General features: G+C 58.8%; 1 protein-coding gene, 2 long non-coding RNA genes, 2 other non-coding genes and 1 pseudogene across 7 annotated transcripts; 1 reads left to right on the forward strand and 5 right to left on the reverse strand.

Moving 5' to 3' along the window:
- Nucleotides 1-1,633: 1,633 nt before the first annotated feature.
- On the reverse strand, nucleotides 1,634-9,513 carry LOC109566595 (uncharacterized). Of its 3 annotated transcripts, none has more exons than XR_011569504.1 (4): nucleotides 9,399-9,513; nucleotides 8,831-9,107; nucleotides 7,621-7,773; nucleotides 1,634-2,103 (listed from the first exon to the last, which is right to left on the reverse strand). It is a non-coding gene; the product is annotated as an uncharacterized lncRNA (long non-coding RNA). The 3 variants fall into 3 exon arrangements; XR_011569506.1 differs by having other exon boundaries at nucleotides 7,621-7,984; XR_011569505.1 differs by having other exon boundaries at nucleotides 7,621-8,052.
- A 193-nt stretch (nucleotides 9,514-9,706) lies between these two features.
- Nucleotides 9,707-18,082, forward strand: DIPK1B (divergent protein kinase domain 1B). The gene is made up of 5 exons (XM_070799612.1): nucleotides 9,707-9,940; nucleotides 13,565-13,699; nucleotides 16,028-16,135; nucleotides 16,228-16,404; nucleotides 16,923-18,082. Exons 1-5 carry the CDS (start codon nucleotides 9,878-9,880, stop codon nucleotides 17,733-17,735), a joined length of 1,296 nt encoding a protein of 431 aa, XP_070655713.1. The 5' UTR covers nucleotides 9,707-9,877; the 3' UTR covers nucleotides 17,736-18,082.
- Nucleotides 18,083-18,950: 868 nt separating this feature from the next.
- On the reverse strand, nucleotides 18,951-22,648 carry LOC109566596 (uncharacterized). Its single transcript, XR_011569507.1, has 5 exons — nucleotides 22,463-22,648; nucleotides 20,952-21,016; nucleotides 20,363-20,433; nucleotides 19,642-19,937; nucleotides 18,951-19,549 (listed from the first exon to the last, which is right to left on the reverse strand). It is a non-coding gene; the product is annotated as an uncharacterized lncRNA (long non-coding RNA).
- Nucleotides 20,753-20,886, reverse strand: LOC139186002 (small nucleolar RNA SNORA43). Its single transcript, XR_011569579.1, has one exon. It is a non-coding gene; the product is annotated as a small nucleolar RNA SNORA43 (small nucleolar RNA).
- LOC139186005 (small nucleolar RNA SNORA17) lies at nucleotides 21,916-22,047 on the reverse strand. Its single transcript, XR_011569582.1, has one exon. It is a non-coding gene; the product is annotated as a small nucleolar RNA SNORA17 (small nucleolar RNA).
- Nucleotides 22,649-23,475: 827 nt separating the features above from the next.
- LOC109566597 (large ribosomal subunit protein uL6 pseudogene) lies at nucleotides 23,476-24,185 on the reverse strand (annotated as a pseudogene).
- Between the last annotated feature and the right edge of the window lie 3,094 nt (nucleotides 24,186-27,279).

The raw sequence follows: 27,279 nt of genomic DNA on the forward strand, positions 1-27,279 counted from the left end.
CGCGGTTGTGTCTGACTGTCTGTGACCCTGTGGACTATAGCCCACCAGGCTCCTCTGTCCATGGGGATTCTCCAGGCAAGAGTACTGGAGTGGGTTGCTGTGCCATCCCCCGGGGATGTATACTGTGATTCCCCTCGTATAAAATATCCAGAAGAGAAGGGTTTTGAGAGACAGAAATCAGATTGGTGGGTGACAGGGGCCGGGGTGGGGGAAATCAGGAGTCAGTCTTGTGGGGTACTTGGGTTTCTTTTCGGGGGGATGGAAACGTTCTGGAATCAGATAGACTTGTTGATTGCCCAACACTGTGAATGTACTAAATGCCGCTCAACTGTACAATTTAAAACAAATTTACAGCATATGAATTTCACCTCAGTAAGAAAAGATACAGGTGGGTAAGAATGAATAAAAGTCACCTGTGACCTCAACATCCAACCGATGTTATCACTGTGGCATGGCTTTCCAGATTTTAGGATTTTTTTTTATTATTGCATATACACCCATCAGTGTACACCTGCATACCTGTGGGTAGTTCACACAACTGGGGCCACACTCCCCCTACGCTTGGTCACTGGTTTTCTCGGGAGATCTGGAGTCCTCCGCTGTATTCTCAGGGGTCCACAAGTCCTAAGTGAAGTTTTACTAAGCGTTGTGTTTTCACTTGGATGACAGGTAAATGAACTTATCCAAACATCCGTAGGCTGCCCGGGTGGTGCTAGTGGAAAGAACCCGCCTGCCAATGCAGGAGACATAGAGATGCAAGTTCAATCCCTGGGTTGGGAAGATCCCCTGGAGGAGGGCATGGCAACCCACACCAGCATTCTTGCCTGGAGAATCCCACGGACAGAGGAGCCTGGAGGGCTATCGCATCGTCAAGAGTCAGACACGCACACATGCAAACATCAATAAAGATAAGCTTCCTTTTGGCGTAGGAAATACTGGTTTCCCCCCAAATCTTGGCCGTCTTGAGGGTGTGGACGCAGGCTATGGCTTCCCTGTAGGGGTCGGGCAGACCCCCGGGCCCTGGAGAATGTGTCTCTCTTGAGAAGCATCCAGCGTTCGGGGCCTGGGGCTGTGGTGTTGTCTTAAGGTTTGCACAGGACTGTCGCCTGAACGGACCTTCATTTGTTTATGTGACCAGTCACCTCTCGGCGGGCATGGGGATGTCCTGAACTCTCTCTGAACAAGGCTGGGTGAGTGACCAGCTAGGTCTTCACCTCCTTCCTGAATGATTAACTCAGGACAGGTTCCAGCAGGTGACATTTCTGGGGCAAAGGTTTTTAACCACCTGCTTTCCACGGTAACTCAGCATGGAGCCCCCACCCGGGTAGCTGGGGAGGAGACCTGCCATCCCCACTCCAGGGGGCCTCTGATGGCGAAGGGGCAGGTCCTGGGCAGCACTAACTGTGAGAATGTGGGAGCCACAGTCCCAGGGAGGTTAGCCCCTGCCTGTTTCCCTCCCCGCCTCCTGGCCGCAGACTGTCCTCAGCTGACGCTCACCCCTGTCCATTCTTCTTCCAGTCCCCCCGAACACATCTGCTGATTGCCATTTGTTGCAGGAAGGGGGACCGCTTCCAGGGCCCGAGAGTGAGCTCTTGTCTGACACTGGGAAATGAATTGTCCGAGGAGACACACATGCTCACACATGCTCCTTTATTGGGAAGGGGCGCCCAGGCAGAGAGCAGGAGGGTGAGGGGACCCAGGTGGACTGCTCTGACACGTGGCTCAAAGGCTCGGGTTTACTGATGATAGGATTAGTTTCTGGGTTGTCTCTGGCAATCTTTCTGATCCAGGGTCCTTCCTAGCGGTACACGCATTGTTCAGCCCAGATGGATTCCAGTGAGAAGGATTCTGGGAGGTGGTGGGACACGTGGCATCTCCTTTTGACCTTTCCTGAACTCTTCTGGCTGGTGGTGGCTAGTTAGTTTAGGGTTCCTACCAGGACCTCCTGTCGTGAAATAATTCATGCAGATAGTTACTATGCTGCCCGGCCTGGCCCCATCACAGCAGCATGTGGCTTTGAGAGGGTGCTCATCTTCACGACCCAGGCTGGCTGGCTATACAGCGTGGAGGAACAGTCTCCTGTCTTAGGGCTTCTGTGAGAACCTGCTGGGAAATACAACACATTGGTTGGGGTCACACTAAGAAAAGTTCTGCACTGGATCTAACCTCAGCGTCTCCTGCTGTGGTTTAATCCCCTCATAGCCTCCCTGTGAAGATCTGACTCATCCTCAGGGATAAGTGGTGCAGGCTCCCAGGGGGCCCCCGGACCCTCACTCCCGGCACAGGGGGAATGCTGCTGTGTGACTTCCAGGGACCTCTGCCCCAACCTGGCACTCAGATTGCAGGCCACCACGCTGTGAGCACACTCAAGCAGAGGTCGGCCTGGCCGGGAACTGACCTCCAGCCAGCACCACCCCGGCAGCACCACCCCCGCTTAAGCCTTCAAAGGACCAAGAGCCTGGCTTTGCAGAGACCCTGGACCAGAAATGAACATGTGGCTGAGTGGCTCCGGATTCCTGACCCACCAAAGCGTTCCCTGCTCTGAGCTGCTGGGCGTGGGGTGCTCTGTTACGCGGCAGCAGATCACGGATTCAAGATGCTTTTGCAACTAGGTGCATGGAAAAGAATTATAAAAATGTTTTTTTAAAAAAGAATTCATAGACAGAATATCCTGGGAAGAAGAGCAAGAAGGCGTCCAAAAGCCATTCTGAAAAGAATCCCTCAGGCATGTCCCTGGTGGCATGTCCCCAGTGCCTAAGCTTCTGAGCTCCCGAGGCAGGGGGCCTGGGTTCAATCCCTGGTTGGGGAATTAGATCCCACGTGCCACAACGGAAGATTCTGCATGCCACCTCCAAGACCCGGTGCAGCCAAGCATAAATAAAAATAGATACTTTTAAAAGAGTATGATATGCAATTAATAAACCACAAAGGAGAAATGGCCAATGAACATAAGGAAAAAAAAAAAAAAGCCTCCCTCAGCATCTGGAAAATAAGATCCCTCCAAACTACAGGCTGGGAGCCAGAAGATGCCTGGGACCATCCCCACCAGCTGCACCTCTCCAAGGCCCCTGCTGCAAGCCACATTCCAGGTGCAGAACTTTCTCTTTCTTGAAAGCACCCCCTGTAACAAATTACCACAAAGGGTGACTTTAAAATCACAGAAATTTAGTCTGCACGTTCTGCAGTCCAGAAGTCCAAAATCCTGGTGTGGAGGGCCACTCCCCACAGGCTCCAGGGTAGGGTCCTTACTGCTGCCAGCTCCCTTGGCGCGGACAGCATGGCCCCCTCTCTGCCCCACCTCCTCCCCCATTTCCCTCTGTCCTCTCTGCACGTCTCCCACGAGGACACTGCCACTGGATTCGTCCTCCACCTCCACCCCAAGAAAACCCAAGCTGGTCTCCTCTTCTCGAGATCTTAATTACGTTGCAAGGATCCTTTTTCTGAATAAGGTCCCATCCACAGGGTCCAGGGGAGAGAATGTGAACACATCTCTTTTGGGGCCACTATTTGGCTCACTGCAGGCAGTGCACTAGACACGCAAGGGAGCCTCCCCCTGCCCCCCCAAAAAAAAATTGGGTCCTGGGACTCAAGAAGCTGAAGTCTCCAAGACCTCGAAGACGCCTGCTGCTGTGCCCCGAGTCCTGTGCCTCCAGCTCTGTGGGGCCCCTGTCTGCACAGGCACAGTCCCTCCCAGCAGCCTAGAGTGAGATCCACAGGATTCCCATAGGTTTAGTTCAGTTCAGTCGCTCAGTCATGTCCACAGCACGCCAGGCCTCCCTGTCCATCACCAACTCCTGGAGTTTATTCAAACTTATGTCCATTGAGTCAGTGATGCCATCCAGCCATCTCATCCTCTGTCGTCCCCTTCCTTCTCCTCCTGCCTTCAATTTTTCCCAGCATCAGGGTCTTTTCCAGTGAGTCAACTCTTCACATGAGGTGACCAAAGTATTGGAGTTTCAGCTTCAGCATCAGTCCTTCCAATGAATATTCAGGACTGATCTCCTTCAGAATGGACTGGTTGGATCTCCTTGCAGTCCAAGGGACTCTCAAGGGTCTTCTCCAACACCACAGTTCAAAAGCATCAATTCTTCAGCACTCAGCTTTCTTCACAGTCCAACTCTCACATTCATACATGACTACTGGAAAAACCATAGCTTTGACTAGACGGACCTCTGTTGGCAAAGTAATGTCTCTGCTTTTTAATATGCTGCCTAGGTTGGCCATAACTTTTCTTCCAAGGAACAAGTGTGTTTTAATATCATGGCCGCAGTCACCATCTGCAGTGATTTTGGAGCCCAAAAAATAAAGTCAGCCACTATTTCCACTGTTTCCCCGTCTATTTCCCATGAAGTGATGGGACCAGATGCCATGATCTTCGTTTTCTGAATGTTGAGCTTTAAGCCAGCTTTTTCACTCTCCTCTTTCACTTTCATCAAGAGGCTCTTTAGTTCCTCTTTACTTCTGCCAGAAGGGTGGTGTCATCTGCACATCTGAGGTTACTGATATTTCTCCCGGCAATCTTGATTCTAGCTTGTGCTTCCTCCAGCCCAGCGTTAAGGTCAAGCAAACATGAAATCAAGATCAGATGACAAGCACGTGGTGGAGATGCAGTGCGTGAGAGAAAAGAGTAACGCACATTGAATCGAGGCCCCCCAGGACCGACCCCAAGATGCCTGACTCGTCAAGACAACAAAGCGTAAGTGCAGAGAGAGGACGAGGGGCTCACAGCCCCACTGCAGCTTCACCTGAATGGGGCAACACTTGTGCAAAAGCAGGCTCCGCGTCCGCTCACCGCCTGCTGCCTTGGGCCTCCGCGGGTTCCGTCCCTCTGCCCGGAGTCCGTCTTCTCCCTCCCCCTGTCTCTTCCCCATCCATTGGGTCAGACATCACCTTCCCCAGGCCTGGCCTGGGCCTAAAGGCATCCACACCTCTCAGAATATCCGCCTGGAGAGAAATGCTGACCTCAGTCCTAGGTCATCAGGACCTGGGGCAGTGGGATGATCTATGTCTCGAAGGACCCAAGCCTCCATTTCTCTGTTTTCCCCATGACATACTTGTGCCCAAGACTGAGGGGTTCCAGAAAAACACGGAGATGAGTGGAATATGCGGCAGCTACCCTGAAAAACTACGTTTCCCAACATTCTTTGCAGCGAGAAAGGTCGTGTGACTAGCCTTTGGTCAATGGGATATGAGCGGAAAGTGAAAGTGAGAGTCGCTCAGTCACCTCTGACTCTCTGTGACCCCATGGACTATACGGTTTATGGAATTCTCCAGGCCAGAATACTGGAGTGGGTAGCCTTTCCCTTCTCCAGGGGATCTGCCTGACCCAGGAATTGAACCAGGGTCTCCTGCATTGCAGGCGGATTCTTTACCAGCTGAGCTACCAGGGAAGCCGAATATGAGCAGGAGAAATATGCTTTTCTAGATCCCATCTTTAAAGGGAAGGTATGCTCTTCATGGGCTTCCCTGGTGGCTTAGATGGTAAACGACCCACCTGCAATGTGGGAGACCTGGGTTCGATCCCTGAGTTGAGAAGATCCCCTGGAGAAGCGCATGGCAACCCACTCCAGTATTCTGGCCTGGAGAAGCCCATCGACAGAGGAGCCTGGCGGGCCACAGTCCACGGGGTTGCAAAGAGTTGGACACACTGAGTGACTGAGCACATGCTCTTCGTGTCCCCTTTGCTCTTCCTCCTTGCTGGAGTGTGGAGGTGATGCTTGGAGCTGGAGCAGCCATTCTGGGCTACAAGACAGAAACCAGGTCTTGAGCAAGTCCCTGAGAAGGTGGGGTCTCCTATTAGCCCCCAGAGGCTTGGCTGCACGCTGCACAAAAGAGAAACGCACACCTCTCTTGATCGAGCCATCTCTGTTTCGGGCCCCTTGATGACGTGCGTGCTGTCGTCACTGCCCCTGGCTGTTGGCGATGATGTCGCTGTGTGGTCTGTGTGTTGGGGTGGATGGTGTTACCCCTCTAGGTTCATGGTCACCCAGACCTTCAGAGTGTGGCCTATTTGGAACTAGGGTCTCTGAAGGCTATGAGAGGACTCACGGAGGAGCTGCCCCGGTGGCTCCTGGCTCTGAGCGGTGTTGTGTGTTCAGTTCCATTTGCAGCCTGAAATGGTCCCTCTTGGGCTCCCCTGGTGGCTCAGTGGTAAAGAATCTGCCTGCAGTGCAGGAGACCCGAGTTCAGTCCCTGGGTGGGGAAGATCCCCTGGAGGAGGGCATGGCGACCCACTCCAGTGTTCTTGCCCAGAGAATCCCCATGAATAGAGGAGCCTGGCGGGCTACAGTCCAGAGGGTCACAAAGCACTGGAATGGCCTTCTCAAAAGTTCGCTTAGAAGACTTCTGACTCTACCTCTGTCCCCCCCTGCTGGCCCCTCCTGGCCCTCCTGCCTTAGTCAGCACTAAATATGACTGTCCCCAAAGAGGTACACCTGTCATTGGTCACCATGGCAATGACCAGAATGAAAGGCGGGGTGGGGCTCTATAGATTCTTTGGGGATAACTAGGATCTGACCCCAATTCTAACCCTAAACAGGCCCTCCTGAGCAGATGCCCTTCTCTTCTTCTAAGAGGACCCTTTAGCCAGCCTGGATGGTCCAGAAGGGGATCAAGGTGATGAAAACTTAATTCTGGTCCCGCCATCTGGATGCTCCCAGGAGCCCATCCCAGTCTTCAATCCAAGTATCACTACCATTTGGTTGAAGACATCCGGTATCTGAGGGTAGACCACATGGTCCAAATTGCGGAGCAGAGTGGGTCTCCATAAGTTTTGTAGAAGTGCCCCTGTTGGGAATTCCCTGGTTGTTCAGTGGTTAGGACTCAGCACTTTCACTGCTGAAGGCCTGGGTTCAATCCCTGAGCTGGGCAACTGAAATCCTGCAAGCTGCATGAGGCGGCCAAAAATAAATAAATAAAAATGCCCATGTCTCTTTTGCACTCTTGAGGGTCCCTTGGACGGAAAGGAGATCAAACACTTTTGTCAACACTAAAGGAAATCAACTCTGAATATTCATTGGAACGACTGATGCTGAAGCTGAAGCTCCAATACTTTGGCCACCTGATGCAAAGAACTGACTCACTGGAAAAGACCCTGATGCTGGGAAAGACTGAAGGCAGGAGGAGAAGGGCAGCAGAGGATGAGATGGCTGGATAGAATCACTGACTCAATGAACATAAATTTGAGCAAGCTCCGGGAAGACAGTGGAGGACAGAGGAGCCTGGCGTGCTGTAGTCCATGGGGTTGCAGAGTGGGACACGACTTAGCGACTGAACAATGAACAACATTTGCACCAGACCTGTGTCAACTGGGTCCCTATTAGGAGACAAAAGCCACATGGCAATCTGAACAGGGAAAGTTTTGCTTCAAGAATTACTGACTGCAAAGGCAGATGGAAGTGAAGAGCAGACAGAAGTAACCTGCAGGGAATTCCCTGGTGGTTCACTGGTTAGCGTGCCATGCTTTTACTGCTGAAAACCCAGATTCAATCCCTGGTTGGGGAACTAAGATCCTGCAAGCCACACAGCACAGCCAAAAAAGAAAGAGAGCCAAGTACCATGTTGGGCTGAGCCCCCACTCCCAGGCTGAGATCTTGCCGGGAGAGCCCAGCTGCGACTTACGGGACAGCAGAGAAGTCACTGTGGTGCTGGCAGAATTGCAGGAAATCTGCCCTCTGGAGATTGCTGGAAACCACTGTCCTGGAGCTGGGAAGGCTGCTTGCAGGGTGGTGTCTCCGCAGTGACAGTCTGCTACAAAACCATCCCAGGGCTCATCTTTTCAACAAAAGTGTGAGAACAATTGGATGTCCACGTGTAGAAACCCCCAAACCCCAAGCCAGAACACTGCCTTGATCCATGTACTGAGTCGTGCCCAACTCTGTGCGACCTTATGGACTGCAGCCCACCAGGCTCCTCTGTCCACGGAATCCTCCAGGCAAGAATACTGGAGTGGGTTGCCGTGCTCTCCTCCCGGGATCATCCTGACCTGGGGATCAAACCCACATCTCTTGCATCTCCTACTCTGGCAGGCAGAATCTTTACCACTAGCGCCACCTGGGAAGCCGGGGTACCAAAATGAGCTCAAGTGAATCACTGACCCACACGTGAAACCTAACACTATGTGACTCCTAGAAGAAAACAGAAGGAAATCTTTGTGACCCTGGGTTGAGTTAGGCAAAGACTTCTTAGATTTGACAGGCACAGACGAATAAAAGGAAAAAATGGACAAACTGGACCTCATCCAAATTAAGCAAGTGCAGGACTTCCCTGGTGGCTCAGTGGATGGCAGTATGCCTGTCAATGCAGGGGACACTGGTTCGACCCCTGGTCCGGGAAGATTCCACATGCCGCGGGGCAACTCAGACTGTGAGCCACAACTTCTGAGCCTGTGCTCGAACCCTCGAGCCACAACTACCAAAGCCTGTGCACCTAGAGTCTGTGTTCTTCAACAGGAGAAGCTGCTGTGATGAGAATCCTGTGCCGGGCCATGAAGAGTCGGCCCGCTGGCTGCAACTAGAGAAAAAACTCAACAAAGAAACAAACAATACCAAAAAAAAAAAAAAAAAAGTTGGGCAAAAAGTTTGCATAGATGCTTTGCCAAAGAATATATACAGGCAGCAACTAAGTATGTAAGAAGTAGCCAACATCAATAGCCTTTGGGGAAATGCGAATAACCACAAAGAAACTGCACTTACAGGCTCCCCATGGAATGGCTAGAATTTTTAAAGGGTTGATACCAAGTGCCGATGGGAAAGTGGAGTGATCAGAACTCCCACACGCAGGGAATGTAAAGGGTGCCTAGACCTCCCACGGCATCCCCAGCCTGTATCACCTCAGGGAAAAGGAATGTCCTTCGTACAGAACCTCGAGTTCTGACTTGACGGCGGCTCTGCTCCTGATGTCCCAAGCCAGGACCAACTCCGAGGGCCTTCAGGAGGTGACTGACTGGCTGATCCAGTTGGTGCCTGGTGCCCGCGCTGGCAAAGAGGGGTGCTGAGCGTCCAGGCCTCTGCCCAGGGACAGAGGCCAGACCTGGGGTCTGCGGCCGCTTTGTTGCATTTTTGTGTCGTGCAGGGGACGAGCCGGAGCGGGGCCCGGGGCGGGGGAGCCTGGAAGAAAGCGGGGCCCGAACTTCTTTGCGGCCTGCAAGCGGTGGTGCCCACGGGCTGTCTGTGCAAACACCGGCAGAGCTGCACGGTGCGAGAGTGCGCTTTACTCTCTTTAAAAAGCGGGAGAAAGAGGCCAATGCTGCCGCAGTACCCACTGCCCCTCCAGGCCCTGTGATCGGCGCAGGACCCCACTAGGGACCCCCATGACTCGTCCCGGGCCCCGGCGCCTCCCGCGCCCCGCGCGTCCGCCCCCGCCCTGGGGGACCTCCGCAGGCTGCCCGGCTCCATTACCCGCCTCTCCTCCTCCGAGGGCCGCCCGACGGCCCCCGCCGTGCAGTCCCCTCCTGTGGCGGCCGCGCGGGCGACCGGGGCTTGCACGCAGGGGCTAGTCTGCGCCGCACGGGGCGGGCCGGGGGCGCGGGAGGGCGGGGCCTCGGCGCCCTCCCCCTTCCCGCCGGGGCGCGGCGGGGGGGCCGCGGGGCGAAGGCGGGGCCGCGGGCGCCTCCCCCGGCCCTCCTTCCCTCCCCGCCGCGCGACCCCGCGCCGCCCGCCTCGCGGCCACGCGCCCTCGCGCGCCTTGGCTCCCCGCCTCCCCCCGCCGCGCGCCCCCGCCGCGCCCCCTCCCCGCGCCCCCGCCGGGCCGTCAGAGGCGAGCGCTCTGGCGCGGACGCGGGGCGTGGAGGAGGCGCGGCGGCCGATGCGGGCGCGCCGGCCCGCGGGGCTGAGGCCGAGCGGAGGCGAGCCGGGCCCGCGCACGGCCCGCGCCCACCATGCGGCGGCTGCGGCGCCTGGCGCACCTGGTGCTCTTCTGCCCCTTCTCCAAGGGCCTGCAGGTAGGCGCGCCCCCGGCCGGGCCGGCTCCCGCCCCTACCCCTCCCGCCCTGGGTCCCGGGCCGCGGCGGGGTCGCGCGGCATCCAGCCCGGGGACCCTGGGCGGATTCCGGACTCAAGGTCGCTGAGGGCCCGGGTACGTGGTCCCTGGGGGGCCGGGGACAGGCAGGGCCCGGGGTGGAGGTTGCCGATCGAGTGAGCGGATGCTGCGGGGCTGGCCCCAGTGCCTCTGGGGCTGCAGAAGGCCCCCGCTCCGCCGCGGGCCGGAGCTGCTCCCGCAGGCCGCGAAGCCACACCAGGTCCGCCCCGCTTTCCTCTACTTAGGAGACCAGGTTTGTGTTTCTGTGATGGAAAACTTGGGACCCGTAGAAGCACCCTAAGAAGGGCATACCCTCCCCCTGGGTCATCCCTCAGCCAGCCCGAGATGAAGAATGTGCCCTGACCCCACAGTGACCTTGGACAGATCCCCGTCCCTCTCGGGACCCTGCTGTCTGCAGGGGAGGCCCGGGCTGCTTTGGGGGCCGGCTACCGCGATCCCTGTCATGGCTGCTTGGGGTGGTCTGAGCCAGGCTGAATGCGAGCGTCAAATTATTCAGGCCAACCTGCCACCTTCACGACCCCAGGCCCTGGGCAGGAGACAACACTAGTCAGACCCGCCCGCACCTCCCTGGGGTCCCCTCTGGGGAGAAGGGTGGGAGCCAGGTAATGCCCGCAGGGGTCTGCGCCAGAAGCCCTCCTGCCATCCAGGGGTCTTGGGAGGGTCGTGGTCTCCACCCAGCTCTGGGTGGGGTGGGAGCTGAGGGTCTGTGGCCTCCCCCACGCTGGGAGGTGGGGGTGCAGCGGCCCCATCCTGAGGGAAAGGCCTTGACCGAGGAGGCCAGTGTGGCGGGTCTCGGACTGGGGGTGTCAGGCCTTTGAGCTCAGCCCGGGAACGGCAGATGAGCCTGGACAGGAGAGGTGATGGGTTCCCGATGGCTTGGGTTGGTTCCCAGACACCCCCACCTTAATGAGAGGAGACACCCTGAGCCTCAGTTTACCACGTGTGAAACACACTCCTGCGTTGGAGGTGAGGGGTGGAGGCCACGGTGTAATTGGGCCCCTGGCCCCGAGGCTGCCGGTCATCATTCTTTGTCCCCCGAGTGACCCCCCCAAATGCTCCACTAGGAGCCGGGCAAGCTGGGGGATGCGGTGAGCCGCCGGCCAGGGCGCACTGAGTGAGCTTTCCCCTGTCCTGGGGGCATGCTCACCTGTGGGCGTCAGGATGCCACAGGGGCAGGGCAGGGCAGGGGGTAGGGGCCGGGACTCCCCTCGGAGGAAGTGCCTGCCTGCAATCAGGACCTGGGGGTGGCTCAGAGCTCGGCACTGGGGACGGTGTCCATGGAGCAGGCCGCCGCAGGAAGGCCGGAGCTGGAGGGGCTCTGGCGGGAGCATGGGCCGTGTCCGAGGTGGGCCCTGCGGTCAGGCCGCGAACCTGGGTCTGGCCCAGGTCAGCCCCTGGGGCCAGTGCAGGCGACAGCCTGCTTCCCTCCCGCCTGTTCCCCCAGGACCCCCAGCACGGGCTCCCAGAGGCCCTGCCCGCCTCGTGGTCACCCGTGGTTGGAAGTCCTCTGACCTCGTCCTGCCCCAGCCGCGCCCCTGGCTCCCGGCCCCCCACCCGCTGGTCTGCTTTCCTGTTTTTCCCTTTGAACAAAACTTGCGGAAACAGATGTGGTGGCAGGGCCAGTGGGCCTCGACCCAGCCCTGCGACTGGCCAGGGCCACCTCGGGCCTCCGCGGCTCCGAGCCGTGCCTGCTGCAGCGCCTTCTGGGGTGGCCGGCCGAGGGAGTCGGCCAGAGACGCAGGAGGGGAGGACCCTGCCTCTCCTGGAGGAACCGTAAAAACAGCTGCCTGAGCTGAGCCTGGAGGCCTTGCCCCGTCCTCAGGGCAGAGCCGCCGGCCCCATTTCTGGGCCCCAGCCTCCAGGTGATGAGAAACCCAGGGCTGACCAGGACTGGAGCCGCCCCACTGAACCACGGGTGGCAGGATGTGTGACCAGTGCTGGTAGAGGCCCTGCTCCAGGGCAGGCTGGTCTGAAGCCCCCTTGCTCTCCCGGGCCCTCTTCTCTGGGGCTCAGCTGCCCCGGTCAGGGTGTCTGAGCTCTTGCACGGGGCAGCGCCTGGTAGCCCTGGCCCATCAGCTGACCGCCGCTGGGCAGCAGCCATCGAGGCCGTGATTTGCCAGGACGGGGGTGGGGAAGGAAGTTGATGCTCCTGCAGTCGCGGCTTGGGGGCTGGATGGGAGACAGTGCCCCCCAGTTCCTACAGGGCTCTGGGTTCCCCCAACCCTGTGATTCCACTCGTCAGCCGGGGAGACCTGGCCGAGGGACCGAGCCCTCCAGAGAAACAGTTCCTGGCCCACCCCACGCTCCTGGGACGGAGCCTCTGGCAGCGGGGCCAGGAGCTGAATATCTTAGTTATCTCTTCTCTATCATGGTAAATTACACATCGCGTGAATTTAGCATCTTAACCATTTTTTAAGTGCACCCTTCAAGGGCATTAAACACATCCCCGTCGTTGAGCCACCAGCACCAGCCGTCTCTAGAACTCGTTTCATCTTTCCAAACTCAAGCACTCAAGCTCTGTCCCCTTCAAACCCGCGCTCGCCATCCTGGGCAGGCCCCCCTTTTCTCCCCACCGCTCCCCGTTGTCCCCACTCTGCTGTGTCTGTGGGTCTGAGTCCTCTAGGTTGTTGGATGGGTGGAGTCACACAGGATCTGTCTTGTGTCTGGCTCATTTCACTGGACATGATGTCCTGCTGGGTCATCCATGCCGTAGCCTGGGTCGGAGTTCTTTGCCTTTTCATGGCTGAACACCGTTCTCTCCTGTGGATGGGCTGTATCTGACTTGCCCGCTCCTTTGTCAGTGGGTCTGCGGGTTGTCTACACTTTGGCCGCTGTGATGGGGGGTGTGCGAGGCTGGGTCCCGTAAAAGCTCACAGGGTGGCGGCGCCTCCGAGCCCTGTGCTCCCTGCCGGCCCTGGTCCAGCCTGAAGTCTTCCCCAGTGGGAGGAACCGTGTGCAGGGTGCCGGGCCAGGGTGAGGGGCCCAGGGTGGGGGAGCGCCTCTCCAGCCTGACCTTGTACAGAGGTTACATGTCATTATGAAATGAGGGCAGGACAGGAGGAAAAAATTGTTCCAAATCTCTTTATTCAGCAAAATAAAGAGTTGTCTACCCTAAATCCTCCTCATTCGGGAATTATTTTTCCCTGCCTGTGAGATTTCAAGGTCTGGGAGACACCAGGCCCCTGCCTGGCACCAGGAGTGGGTGCGCGCGGAGTGGGAGGGAGACACTGACTGGGGCGGGGCTTGGGGGGGTGCTGGGGTCTAGGAGGCGGGGCTTGGGGCTGGGGTCTAGGAGGCGGGGCTTGGGGAGCTGCGGTCTAGGAGGCGGGGCTTGGGGAGGCTGGGGTCTAGGAGGCCAGGCTTGTGGGGACTGGGGTCTAGGAGGCGGGGCTGGGGTCTAGGAGGCGGGGCTTGGGGAGCTGGGGTCTAGGAGGCGGGGTTGGGGCCTAGGAGGCGGGGCTGGAGTCTAGGAGGCGGGGTCTGTGCACCTAGAACGCTGTGCTTCTTCATGCCCCCTCCCCCGCAGGGCCGGCTCCCAGGCCTGAGGGTCAAGTATGTCTTCCTGGTTTGGCTGGGCGTCCTCGCAGGCAGCTGGCTGGCCTACGTGCACTATTCGTCCTACGCGGAGCTCTGCCGCGGCCATGTCTGCAGAGTGGTCATCGTAAGTGTCGCCCGGGGCCGTCTGGGCTCCGGCCGCCCCCAGCCAGCGCTCCTGCTGTGGGCAGCCTAGAAACGGGGCTTGAGGCCCGCCCAGTGGATTCTAGGAGGGTCCGGCTGCGTCCTGTGGGGCTGTCCCTGCAGGCCGTGGCGGGGTGGGGGTTGCCGGGGGGAGCCCGGGAGGAAGGGGTGCCCTGTGGGGCACAAGCGGGTGGCTGGGGGTGGACAGACAGACGGATGGGTAGACAGGGCCAGCTGTAGACGTGTCCGGGGGTGCCAGGGGTCCAGCCAAGGAGGCTGCAGGACGTGGTCTTCGGGGCCTGGGGGTGGAGACGCGCTAAGTCACCACTATGGCTGGTAGAGCAACGCTGTGCACGTGTGTGTGAGGGCGCTTGTGAACCTGTGTGTGCTTGTCCACGGGAGTGCATGTGTGCCCATGAGCACTGCTCCACTGGCTCACGGCTCCTGCTGAAGGATGCCCTGTGACTGGTGGAGGGGGAGGTGACGCCAGCCGAAGAGGCCCTGGTAACCCTCAGACGCTGATTCCGCCAGCCTCCCCGGGCAGTGGGGAGCCCTCAGCGGGCTAACGGGGTCTGAGGCATCCATGCCCTGGGGGGACCTGCCCCAGTGGAGCTCCTCGGGTCCTGAAGTGGGGGCAGTGGGAGACGCCTGGCCTTGAACCTGTCTCCTGATGGGGGCCTGGAGTCTCTGCTCCTCTGCAGGGTGAGGGGCGCTCTTCCTGGGGGGCTGTGTGGCACTGTGGAAGGGCTCAGCAGGCTTGTTCTGCCCAGGGTCCCGTGGGGGCCAAACTTGGGACAGTCCGGAGGTGGTCGTGGAGGGGTCCAGAGCCCACGTGACAGGACTTGCGAGGGGCCCGTCGATCGTAGATCGTTGGCTGGGGGCAGGCCAACATGGGCATGAGGGTGCAGCACCCAGCTGGGGGGGCCTTGTTTCTTCCAGAAATGCTCGCTGGGGCCCTCCAGGGGTCAGACCTGAGCTGGGTGCCAGACACATGGCTCTGCCCCCAGCCTGGCGGGCTGGGGACGTGCAGGGGCAGGTGTGCGTGTAGAGGGAGCCTGGCCTCTGGGCAGGGGCGGTGAGGGGTACTGCTTGGGGACCTCTTGCACCAGGCGAGGTCCTGGGCTGCCTGGGTGGGTGGAGGGGTCTCTTGGGGCAGTGAGGCCTGGGAGGACACGGGGTCTGGCCAGTGGGATGCAGTGAGCAGCTGCTCAGAGCTGGTGGGTGTTTTCTGAGCACTTCTGTGTGCCCGCAGCAGCGCCCCCAACATGCAGAGGACTGAGGGGCCCTGGGGGAGCAGACAAGGAACGTGCCCCCCCCAACCAGAGGATCTGCAGCTTCCGTCTTCCCAGAGCGCCCTGGCCTTCCCACCAGCGCCAGAGCGGTCTCCCCGGCTGCTGGGCCGCGGGGATACCCCCTCCTTTCCCGAGAAGACCTGGCCACCTCACGGGGGTATCAGCCGTCTCCGAGAGATTCCACAGCTTGTCCAAGGGCACCCAGGGTGTGTGTGTTGGGGGGAAGGCAGGACCGGGGTCACAGACCAGGTACCCATGGACTCCAGGGTGCTCAGCCGGGTCCCCACGTCAGCCCGGTTTGTAGACAGGAGACAGGCTGGGAGGGGAGGGGTCTTGCCCCGCCTGAGGCTGACGGCCACACTGCCCACCTCAGCTTCGGTGGAAGCCCCTCCCCACCCTGGTGGGCAGCGTGGCCTGCAGGCGCCAACCCTGGCCCAGCCTGACCGCCCGCACTGGCAGACCCCCCCACGAAGGGCCTTGTGGCTCCGGGGGAAACTGAAGGGGTCAGAGCGGACCTCTGCAGTGGACGGGCTCCCCTTTTCTGTCCTGATGAACGGCTGTCGGGCTCTGAAGCCGCAGCACAGAAGCCTCCTCCCTGGTCCCGTAGGTGAGTCCAGGGCCTCGGCGTTCAGGAGGCCCTGCCTCCCCGCCCTGGCACGCTCCCTTCCTGCAGGCCTGCTCCACCAAGGGCCAGGGCACCATGGCAGCAATGATGCACATCCAGGAGTTCACCCCACGCTTGCTCCAGACGCCACAAATCCCCCCGCCCCCCACCTAGGGACCGCCCTGGGAAGGGCCTCACCTTCCAGCTCGGCTCAGCCCACACCCCCAGGACTCGGGGCTGCAAGGCCCTGTCTGGAGCCAGGAAGGGCCCGGTGGGGGCAGCGGCTCCTGCAGAGCTTGACCTGATTAGCGCTGCAAGCCTCTCCCCATGCGTCTGGCTAATGAGGCGCTGGTGGGCAGGCGGATGGAGCCCTCGCTTCTCCAGGCCACTTGCTGTGTCTCCCTGCTCTCCTCAGTGTGACCAGTACCGCAAGGGCATCATCTCAGGCTCCATCTGCCAGGACCTGTGCAACCTGCAGCAGGTGGAGTGGAGGACCTGCCTCTCCTCCGTGCCAGGCCAACAGGTAGGCCTGGCCGGGCTCAGCCCCTGGGGCCCTGCCGCCCACGGTGTGCCCTGAGGGGGCCGTGTACACAGCGGGTCCCTGTGCTTCCGCAGGTGTACAGCGGGCTCTGGCAGGGCAAGGAGGTGACCATCAAGTGTGGCCTGGAGGAGAGCCTGAGCTGGAAGGCCGGGGCCGACGTGGCCCCCCGGCGGGAACTGGTGCTGTTTGACAAGCCCACTCGGGGCACCTCGATTAAGGAGTTCCGGGAGATGACCCTCAGCTTTCTCAAGGTCAGTTGGCCCTCCTAGGGGCTTGGCGTGTCAAGTTCACGCCCAAGGATGTGTGCACAGGGCAGGCAGCAAGCTGGATGGGGGGGCCACACGGGCCAGGGGATATCTGGCTAGCCCGCCGGTTCCAAGCAGACCCCACAGGCACGAGGCTCAGGGAGCACCCACAGGCATGAGATCGCGCCTGGGGCCAGAGGGCAGGGGGCAGGGGGAGGGCATCCGTGGGGAGGAGGCCAGGGAGGAGGTGGGACTCGGGGGTGGATGGGGCAGATGAGGGTGAGCGACCCTCGCAGCACTCCCACCTCCGTGCAGGAAGTCCCCAGGCTCCCTGAGCGCTGGGGAGAGAGACGCAGGTGGGCTTTCCAGGAGTGGTGAGGGGCCTCCCCAGCGCCTTGCTGCCTGCTTCATCCTGGGGGCTGGAGGCCGGGCTCCCCCATCGGGCCGATGCGTGGCGTCGGGTGCCAAGCCTGCAGCAGCGCGCCCATGTCTTGCCTCCCCTCTCTCCTGGTCCCGAACCTCAGGCTAATCTGGGAGACCTTCCCTCACTGCCCGCGCTGGTCGGCCAGGTCCTGCTCATGGCCGACTTCAACAAGGACAGCAGGGTGTCACTGGCAGAGGCCAGGTCGCTGTGGGCGCTGCTGCAGCGCAACGAGTTCCTGCTGCTGCTGTCCCTGCAGGGGAGGGGGCACGCCGCACCGCTCCTGGGCCACTGCGGGGACCTCTACGTCACGGAGGGCGTCCCGCGCAGCTCGGGGCCCGCGGCCGCCCTCCCGGCCCTGCTGCGGCCGCTGCTGCCGCCCGCGCTGCACGGGGCCCTGCAGCAGTGGCTGGGGCCCGCCTGGCCCTGGCGCGCCAAGATCGCCATCGGCTTGCTGGAGTTTGTGGAGGAGCTCTTCCACGGCGCCTACGGGACCTTCTACATGTGCGAGACCACGCTGGCCAACGTGGGCTACACAGCCAAGTACGACTTCAGGATGGCCGACCTACAGCAGGTGGCGCCCGAGGCCGCCGTGCGCCGCTTCCTGCGGGGCCGCCACTGTGAGCGCAGCGCGGACTGCACCTACGGGCGCGACTGCCGGGCGCCCTGCGACACGCTCCTGCGCCAGTGCAAGGGCGACCTGGTGCAGCCCAACCTGGCCAAGGTGTGCGAGCTGCTGCGGGACTACCTGCTGCCCGGTGCCCCTGCCGGCCTGCGCGCCGAGCTGGGCAGGCAGCTGCGCACCTGCACCACGCTGAGCGGGCTGGCCAGCCAGGTGGAGGCCCACCACTCGCTGGTGCTCAGCCACCTCAAGACCCTGCTCTGGAAGGAGATCTCCAACACCAAGTACACCTGAGGGCCGCGGGCCCCTGCCCCGCCCTGTCCAGGCCGGCGGGCGGGCGGGGACGCTGGCTCGGCCAGCTCGGGCCCACCAGCCACGCCTGCCCCCGGGCCTCTCCCCGCCTCCCACAGCACGAGGCCCTCTGCCACCAGAGCGCGGCGGCCACGCGGTTCCTGCCCCTGCACCACCACCACCACCTCCCCACCCCGCCCCGGGTTTTCTGGGCTCCCGACAGGACAGTGGAGCTGGCAGGAAAGAGGGAAGGACTCAGAGCCCAAGCACCAAGGGCTGGCCCTGGGACCTGCCCAGGCCAAGGTTTTGTTACTTTGGAGAACTATGTGTAAATAAAGCTTTTCTGTGAATTACTGTTCAGTCACTAAGTCGTGTTCAACTCTGCGGCCTCGTGGACCGCGTGCAGCACGCCAGGCTTCCCTGTCCTTCACCATCTCCCTGAGTTTGCTCAGACTCATGTCGGTGAAGCCATCCATCTCAGCCTCTGTCGTCCCCTTCTCCTCCCGCCTTCAATCTTCCCCAACATCAGGGCCTTTTCTCACAAGTTGGCTCTTAGAATCAAGTGGCTGAAGCTTCAGTCCTTCCAACGAATATTCAGGGTTGCTCTCTGTTTACGATTGACTGGCTTGAAAGCTCAGCCTTTATGGTCCAACTCACATCCGTACAGGACTGCTGGAAAAACCATAGCTTTCATTATATGGACCTTTGTCAGCAAAGTGATGTCTTTGCTTTCTAATACACTAAGTTTGTCACAGCTTTTCTTCCAAGGAGCGTCTTTAATTTCATGGCTACCATCCCTGTCCCCAGCGATTTTGGAGCCCAAGAAAATAGTGTCATTGTTTCCCTACTTGCCATGAAGTGCTGGGAGGGATGCGATCATCAGTTCTCTCAAGCCAGCTTTTCCGCTTTTCCTGAGTGCCCTCACCCTACTCAGCCTGGTCTACTGCAGGGAACGGGGAAGGGCAGCCACGGGCCCACGCCACCCTGGGCCCACGTCCTGGCAGCTGGGGGCTGACTGGGGCCAAGGGCAAGGGCGACCAGCCCTGAGCTGGACCACACGTGGACGGGACGTAAGCGGGGGCGCACGCAATTGCAGAACTTCGGGTTTCACCGACTTCAAAAAGCTACCATCGTCCAGGAAAAGAGCCCAGGACCCTGACCCCTCACACCCTCAGCTCCTGTTGGGGCCCTGGCTGATCAGACAAAGGGAAGTCAAGGTAGTTTATTCAAGATCCGTTTATTCTTTATAGTTTTGCCAACATGGGGACATGCTCCTTCACCAAGACAGATCTTTCCACTCACTGTCACAACCTGTGCTGAAAACACAGGTCCCAAGGTTTCAGCGTGAGACACTCGTTCTCAGGACTAATTCGTAAACCTCATCGACATTCTCCCCTTGGCTGTGGGGATAATGCAGACAGCTCAGGCCTGTGGGGTGGGCCTGCACACAAGATCCCGCACCTCCTGGCTGGAGGACTTCAGGACTATGCCACCATGCCCTGGGGTGCCTGCGGGGCTGCTGCCACTGCAGGTGGACACCGCTGCCTTCGGGCGCCTTCCTGCCCCCGCCCCGCCCGTTGCCGGGCTGTCATCGCTGGCTCCCTGGGCGCCATGCGGCCTCTGCTCACGTCTCTGTCGTGACGTGCACAGCCGCTGCCTCAACCCTGCTCATCCACACCACTGCTGCTTCTCAACACGCGATGCGACGAGCCTGCTCGTTCTTCAGAGCAACTTCCGAGGCCGCGCCTTTCCCAGGCTCTGTACTGCCCTCGAGTCTGGCGGCGCATGGCTGCTAGGCTGCTCTCCGGGGTTCCCACCTGCAGACAGGAAACCGAGGGGACCCACTAGGCGTGCCTCCCGGTGCTGGAGCGGCCAGACCGAGGCCCCTCCCCTAGTCAAGCCTCCTTACCTTGGATGGAGACCTCAGGACAGGAGCGGGGTTCCGGAAGGCAAAGACAAGCCTCCTCAGCCTCATCCCCCGAACACTCCACGCAGTTTCTGGGGGTCCAGCCAGCGGGGGTCATCGAGGGTGGGGAAGGACATGCCGCCGCCAGGCTCAAAGGTGGACAGACTGGACCTGCTGCGACCTGCAGCCGTCTGACTTGCGGCAAGTCCACGGTCACCCTGGCCCCACTCCAGTGGAGAAGCCGCAGCACACGAGATGTGGGCAAAAAATCTAGTAGCAGCCACAAGTTCAAGATCACTCTTAAAAAAACAAAACAACACACCCAACTTGGATTTAAAAACCAACCAGATACACACTGCGCAGACAGCCCTCACCTGCCCTGTGGGAGGGACCATAGGGCGTGAGGGCTGGGTCAGCCGAGCTCAGGGGAGTCATCCTGCCAGCAGGGTGTCACCAGCTGCTTCCTGCCTCCCGTTCTGTCCAGGGTGGCTTTCACTGTCGGGTCCTCGAACACCCCCAAAAGCACCCCCACAACTGATTCCAGCAGGCTGCACACACTCCGCCCGACACACCCCTAACCTGCCGCCCAGGTGCCCCATCAGCTAATGACCTGACTCCCCTCCAGGATTTCATACACTGCCCACACCCAGATTCTGGCAAACCACTGCCTACTGTGAGGGTCCAGAAGGTGTCAGAGCCCCCGCCAGCCTCCTGCCCAACGTACCTGCCCTGACACGTGTCCTGAAGAGTCCCACCTGCAGCTGTCTCCCCCGTGGACCAGCCGCACCCAGGGATCTGTGAGATGGAATCTGATCAGCGAATCCTCCCAAACCCTGTTTTCCTGCAGCAGGGCTGTCAACCGGATCCTCTGGCCTTCCCTCAAGGGACTCCTTACGTCAGGAGTTTGTAGGCTGGGTGGCGCAGGACTCCAGCTCAGCAGCCCCCAGCCAGGGAGGCGCGTCACAGGTGCTCAAGGACGCCTAAATGTCCTCCCACGTCTCCTGGTCAATCCCACCGGACCCAAGCTTGCCGTGTGCCTGTCCGCTCCCTCGGTTCTCCCCAGCCTTCTCTTCTGTACATGTGGGAACAAGGGCCTCCCTCGTGCGGTGCCCACTGATGTTCGGCTACAAACCATTCTTAGTGCCCACGGTTCTGAGCACTGAGCGTAGAAATAGCCGCTTCCTCTCTGCCCCAACGGCACTGGCGCAGCAGGGCGGCCACACCTGTGGTGCCGGCGAATCCGGCATCTGCAGGGCAGTGCCCGCCCCCCCCCCGAGGCCCCCCAAACAGCTCAGAAGAGCACGGCCACTTACCTTGGTCAGGAGCGTGAGGCGGCTCACTCTCGCTTTCGTTCACAGGCTAACAGTCACCGTCCTTCCTGTATCAAATAACAAGAATGGTTGGTCCAGAATCAGCGAAGAGAAGCTACTACTGAGCATTTAAAACTAACAAATGGGGCTGCTGGCATGGAACCCCTGGCAGTCAGCTCTGAGGCTGACACGGTCTGCCTGTGCCAACAGCCGCAGTAGGCTGGTGTCTGATGAACCCGAGGGACCACAGCGCAGCCAGGCTCCTCTGCCCGTGGGATTTCCCAGGAAAGAATACCGCAGTGGCTTACCATTCCCTTCTCTGGGCAATCTTTCTGACCAAGGCACTGAACCCAAGTTTCCTGGGTCTCCTGCACTGGCAGGCGGATTCTTTACCACCGAGTCACCTAGGAAGCCCATCCAAGAGGACCCCCGCCCCCGCCGAAATCTCTGCACCTTCTCTCCCAGGGAGCCACCAGTGAGACACTGGATAGAAAAAAAGTACCATTAACAAGGCGACACGAAAAAAACGCTCTGGAATTTACACAGGCCTCACCGTAGGCTACTGCAGCTGGTCTTTGAACTGTCTATCTGGCAACTTTTTCTTTTTAAAGAGTTTCTGGCTGTACAATCTATCTTAACATTTCTTTTAAGAGGCAGAAAAACCACGTGTGAATGTCCTGTAACATTTTAATCCGCCTAAAACAAGTTAAATTATGTCACTTGCTAGGTGGCACTGAGCTCACCTTTGAAAGGGAAGTTTTAGTGCCACCATTCTGTAATGCAAGTAGGTCGGCCTTACTGAAACCTACCCACCTTTCCCGCTGGTCGCTCAGCCAGAGGGCAAACACCCACCTGCTGCCGCTCCTCACACGGCAACCTCGGGGTGTCCTGGGGCCCAGCCAAGCGCCAGGAGAGAATTCAGGCGTTCTTACAGCAACACACACCCACCTTCGTGGGCACTTTGTCAAGTGTCAGACTATCAATCATCCAGATGTCCACCGGCCAGAACACTGGGCGTAGACCGAGCCTCTTTCCTCTCTGCCACCTCATGACGCAGACGTGACACGGCAGCCACGCCTGCAGCGCCTCTAGGGGCAGTGCGGGGAAGATCACGACACCCGTGGGTCCGAGTCCCGAGACTGCCTATGCGCTTGCGAAGCGCGCAACGAGGCCCTCCACCCAGGCTTGGCTTTGCTGCATTCGACCTCCAGGCCTACACCTGTCTGCACGCCAAACCAGCTACCTTCCGTTTGACCCCTGCTTCATTTCGGGCTGTGCGGAAGACCGAGGTTACGATACAGCGTGCAGACCCCCAGGGGACAGAAGGGCCGCGCTAGGCACGCCGCCGCCCCCTCCCCACTGTTGCGGGAAGGGGGCCCCGCTCCCACACCCGCTACGTTACACCCACGAATAACCCGTAGACCGCTTAGCTTTGAGACAGGGCCCAGTAGAGGCGATCAATACGTTTAAAGACAAAACCAGACGCGGCACGTTCCCCTAATGTCCCAGCTCACCCGTTAAACCACCGCTGCCTCGCCATGTTCCCGAGGCTTCCAAGCCAGGAAACTGCGGAGAGCACCCCGGGCGGAGACGCCGGGCGCGGGGCTCGGCCGCGGGCGGGCGCTCGGCCTCCAGTCCAGAGGCCGTAAAGGGATCCCACCGACTCTCCATCCCCGCCGCCCGAAAAGGCCGCGCGAGCGCGCGCCGCGCCTTTTATAGCGCGGACGGCGGCCCGCGAGGCCCAGCCCGCGCCCTCCCCGACTTCGCCGGCGCCGCAGCGCCATCTAGCGGACCCTCCCGGCCGCACCGCCTGCGTGGCGCCCGCGGCCCTGGCTGAGCTCACCTTTCTTTTTTTTTTTTAAATTAATTCCATTTATTTAAACCAAGATCTTAGTAAGCCCACAGATTTTATTGATGGACTAGACACAGTATGTAAGACAAAGTTAAATGTTTTGCCTAAGAAATTACACGGTTAGAGTTTCTAACAAATGAGATAGGGGAGGACCGCAGGTTTAGGGGCACCCTACTGTACTGTATAGTAGTATATCTTAAGTATGACACATGGAACGTTTCTTAAGTTTTTTTAAAGCTATCAAAGACTAGGATATACATGTGGCTGAAATCTGAGTATAACTGAGAGAACCTTAGACTACAGCAACCATGTTTATCATAAATACAAATTAACTCCATCTTTTAATTCTTACTAAGACAGTATCACTTCTCAGTTGCTTTTTCAGTTACTGTGACTCAGGCATTTGCCTCACAAATATTCAAATCTGTGCCACTGCAAAATTAGATACCTTCAGGGCATCTCCGAAAGTTCTTCCCACGATAACCATATTCCTCTTGCCTGAAATGTCCTTGGTATTCCTTCAAGCCCCCTCTGCCATTAAGTCTTGCTAACATCTTTCTAACAACAACAAAATCAATCAACCACTCCTATTCCGTTATTGTTTTTAACACACTAGAATTTACTTAACTGCTTATTGGCCAAATAGTTTGAAATGATAATCAGTAGGAAAAAATCTCAAATCAAGAGTTTTTATTGTCTCTTTAAAACATCACAACTGAGTCCATAGAACCATCTATCTTGTTTCTGCAGCAGAATCACTGAGATCTTACTCATCAGCCTGCTGAACTGTTCCTTTTTCAGAAACATAGATACCATCCAAAAATTTTCTGATATCCTTGTTTTTAACTGTGGTGGCTTGCTGAATCAAAGCAGCTGAATTTGACACAAGTTCAATGTCATTTCCTTCAAGAATCAACTCATCTTTCTGGGCTTGAGATACTGAACAGGCAACCCCTGGCCTCATTCGAACCCTGCGTATGTATTTTTCACCCAAAAAATTTCGGATTTCCACAAGAGAACCATTGTCCTGAATAACAACGTTGATGGGGAAGTGGGCATACACCGACCTCATCTTGTAACGGAAACCCAGTGTAACACCCTTGATCATGTTCTGTACGTGACTACAGATTGTGCGAACAGTGGCCAGTTCCTTTCTGTTTCCCCACCATTTGTCAACACGGAGCCTCTTCTTTTTCTTCCCAAGGAGACTGAGTTCTACATTGATGTGATTGAAGTCCCTCCGCAGGGTGCCTCTGGGGCCCTTCACAATAACTGTCCGTCCCTTCAAGTTAATGTCGACATTTTCTGGGATGTCGACAGTCTGGTTGCTGAGAATGGTCTTCATTCTCGCAGTAGATGCGGCAAAGAGCTGAGCTCCCCTTTCGCGTCCTCTGGCCAGCAGCGCCCGGGGTAGGGGCGATCCTCGCGCGGCCCCCGCGCCTCCGACGGTAGGGTGGGACCTGCCTTCCGTGGGCGGCGGGACAGCACGAGCTAGCTTCTGCAAAACACTTGGACGCTTGCTCCTTGGAAGAAAAGCTATGACTGGCCTAGACAGTGTATTAAAAAGCAGAGACAAAGGTCCGTCTCCTCAAGCCTATGGTTTTTCCAGTAGTCATGTATGGATGTGAGAGTTAGACCATAAAGAAAGCTGAGCACCGAAGAATTAATGCTTTTGAACTGTGGTGTTGGAGAAGACTCTTGAGAGTCCCTTGGACAGCAAGGAGATCCAACCAGTCCATTCTAAAGGAAATCAATCTTGAATATTCATTGGAAGGTCTGATGTTGAAGCTGAAACTCCAACACTTTGGCCACCTGATGCGAAGAGCTGACTCATTGGAAGAGACCCTGATGCTGGGAAAGATTGAGGGCAGGAGGAGAAGGGGACGACAGGATGAGATGGTTGGATGGCATCACCGACTCGATGGACATGAGTTTGAGCAAACTCCAGGAGATGGTGATGGACAGGGAGGCCTGGCGTGCTGCAGTCCACGGGGTCGAGAAGAGTCGGACACGACTGAGCAACAACAAAAGCACCAGCGTGCGTGTCCTCCGGGGATCTTCCTGACCCAGGGATCGAACCCGGTCTCCTGCCGTGTGGGCAGACTCTTTACCATCTGAGCCAGTAGGGAAGCTCGAAGCCCAGAGGCACTTGATAACTAACGCCTGCCGTAGGGACTGCCCCACCCCACGCGCGTCCCTAACCTGGGGCCAGCTCTTTGTTCCCCGCAGAAGGGCCTCCGCTTTCTGGGAGGCTTGTCTGTGCTGCTCCTCTGCCACAGCCCCCTGGAGCCCCTGCCCCCAGGGTGGGTCTGAGGTCCTGCGAAAGCCTTCTTCACCTCTCCTACAGTGTAGAGACGTCCGTCAAGCCCCGCTCAGGAGGGGTCACCTCGGTGTTGGCTCTGACTTGGGATGGGGGGCTGCCCGGGGGCGCTGGGGAAGCCTTGAGGTGGGGTCAAGGAGCACCCACCATGGATTCATCTTCCTGAGACTCTCACAAGCTCACAGGTTATGGCCAATTTGGGCCACACGGCTGTGAAAAGTGTCGCTAACAGGATTCTCTGTGATTGGGGCCAGAGTGGGGAGTCCCAGACCTGCCTCCCAGGGCAGCCCCTCGGGCCACTTAACCGAGAGTGCTCCAGCGGCACCGCGTTCCTGGGCAGATGGGGTGCCCTCCCCTTGAAGCACGGTGCACACGCAGTGAGCGGTGGGACCTGGTTTCGTGGGGGCAGGCTGAGCTGGCTTTGGGACGGAAGGACCCCTCCCCTCCTACCCACCCAGCAGCCACAGTGACCAGCTGGCAAGCTGCAGACCCAATTCTCCAAGGACAGGAAGCTTCCAGAACTGGAGAGGGGTTCCTGGGCCCTCTCTCGGGATGCCCTGGCCCCTGGGATCCAGTGCTCCACCACCCTGGCCCTGTGGCGGGCCGACACGCTCCGGTCCCGGAGGCAGGAGGTGATGACCCGGTTGGGCCACGCTTCTGAACCGGGTGGCGGTGGTGCGGACGGTGGGGGCCAGGTGCTCCTTGCCCTCCTGGAGCCCAGGCAGTGGGAGGGGACCACCTTCTTGAACAGCTCCTGGGGGGGCAGAGGAGGGTCACCCGGCTCTGCCGCACCCCAGCTCAGCACCCTAGGTGCCCCCCCAGGCCTAGGCGGGGTTACTAGTCTGAGCTGGAGCTCTGGAAACTGGGGCCCGGGGTCGGGTGGGGCCCCGTGCTTGCTCCTGGCCCAACATCAGCCTCTGGGGGCTGCTCCCTGCGTCCCCACCCCGCCCCCTCTCCGCCCCCTGACCCTCCCCTCTCACCCTCAGGCTCTGCCTCTGAGCTGCACATAGGCCACCAGCAGCAGAAGGCCAAGCCCTGGGGTGGGCGGCGGCAGCAGTGGTCTCTGGCCTTGGGTTGCCTTCACTGCAGGCCGAGCCTGTCGGCTGCCCTCCTCGGGTCTTCAGCCCCAGCATGTGGACCCCTGCTTTCCCAAACGAGGCTCAGAGTGGCCAAGAAGACCTCAGACTTTGGAAACCCTGACCACTGTTAAAATCATGTTTGCCTTAGACCAAGAGTCTCCCTTCTGGGGGTTTGAGCTAAACAAAGATTTATGGACTCACCTGTTCCCTTCACCACAGCGATGGGAGAGAAGAATCAGAAAGGGACTCAATATTTACACGATTCAGGGGCCCCGGAAAATTCAGAAGAGGAAGCGGATGGACTGGCCGATGTCCACCAGGGGAAACCAGGTTCCGGAAAAGCACGTGCCCTGGAATCTTCCTCCCCCACCATGGCTCAGGGCACACGAGGGGTGGGTGGGGTGAGAATGGGGCACTGCCTGCTGGGGTGGGAAGGCTTTCTTCTTTAATTCTTAATTCCTTTGAGTTCATTCTCTTACATTTACTCTCCTTGCAGTAGTTGTTCAGCCACGAAGTTGCGTCTGACCTTTTCGACCCCATGGACTGCAGCACGCCAGGCTCCTCTGCCCTCTACTATCTCCCAGAGTTCGTGTCCATTGCGTACGTGATGCTAGGTAACATCTCATCCTCTGCCCCCTGCCTTTCCGTTAGCTTCAGTCTTTACCCCACAGATGAGTGATAAGTGGGTAAGGTCCTCCTGTCCCCCCTCTACCTGTGGATGGTGAGCCCCATGACAGCCCCCAGCATCCCCACCTCCAGGCCCACATCCTGTGTGATTCCTCCCTGAGGGTGGAGGGGCTTTGGGACTGGGCTCAAATGAACAGAATCGGGCAAAAGCAATGGGCTGTCATTTCCAAGACTCACTAATGCAAAGTCTGGGACTCTGCCTGGTCCCTCCTCCTGGGTTAGGGTTAGGGTTCCTCTCTCCTGTCTCTGTCTCCCTGTCTCGGATGCAGTGTTCTAGAGAGGCAGGATCAGAGGTTATGAGGTGCCCTGAGGCTCCAGTACAAAGAACTGACATTGGGTCCCGGCCCACAGACAGGAAAGTCTTGAACCCCTATCCATACGGAATCCACCGAT

This window comes from Bos indicus, chromosome 11 (assembly GCF_029378745.1).
Source record: "Bos indicus isolate NIAB-ARS_2022 breed Sahiwal x Tharparkar chromosome 11, NIAB-ARS_B.indTharparkar_mat_pri_1.0, whole genome shotgun sequence".
NCBI lineage: Eukaryota > Metazoa > Chordata > Mammalia > Artiodactyla > Bovidae > Bos > Bos indicus.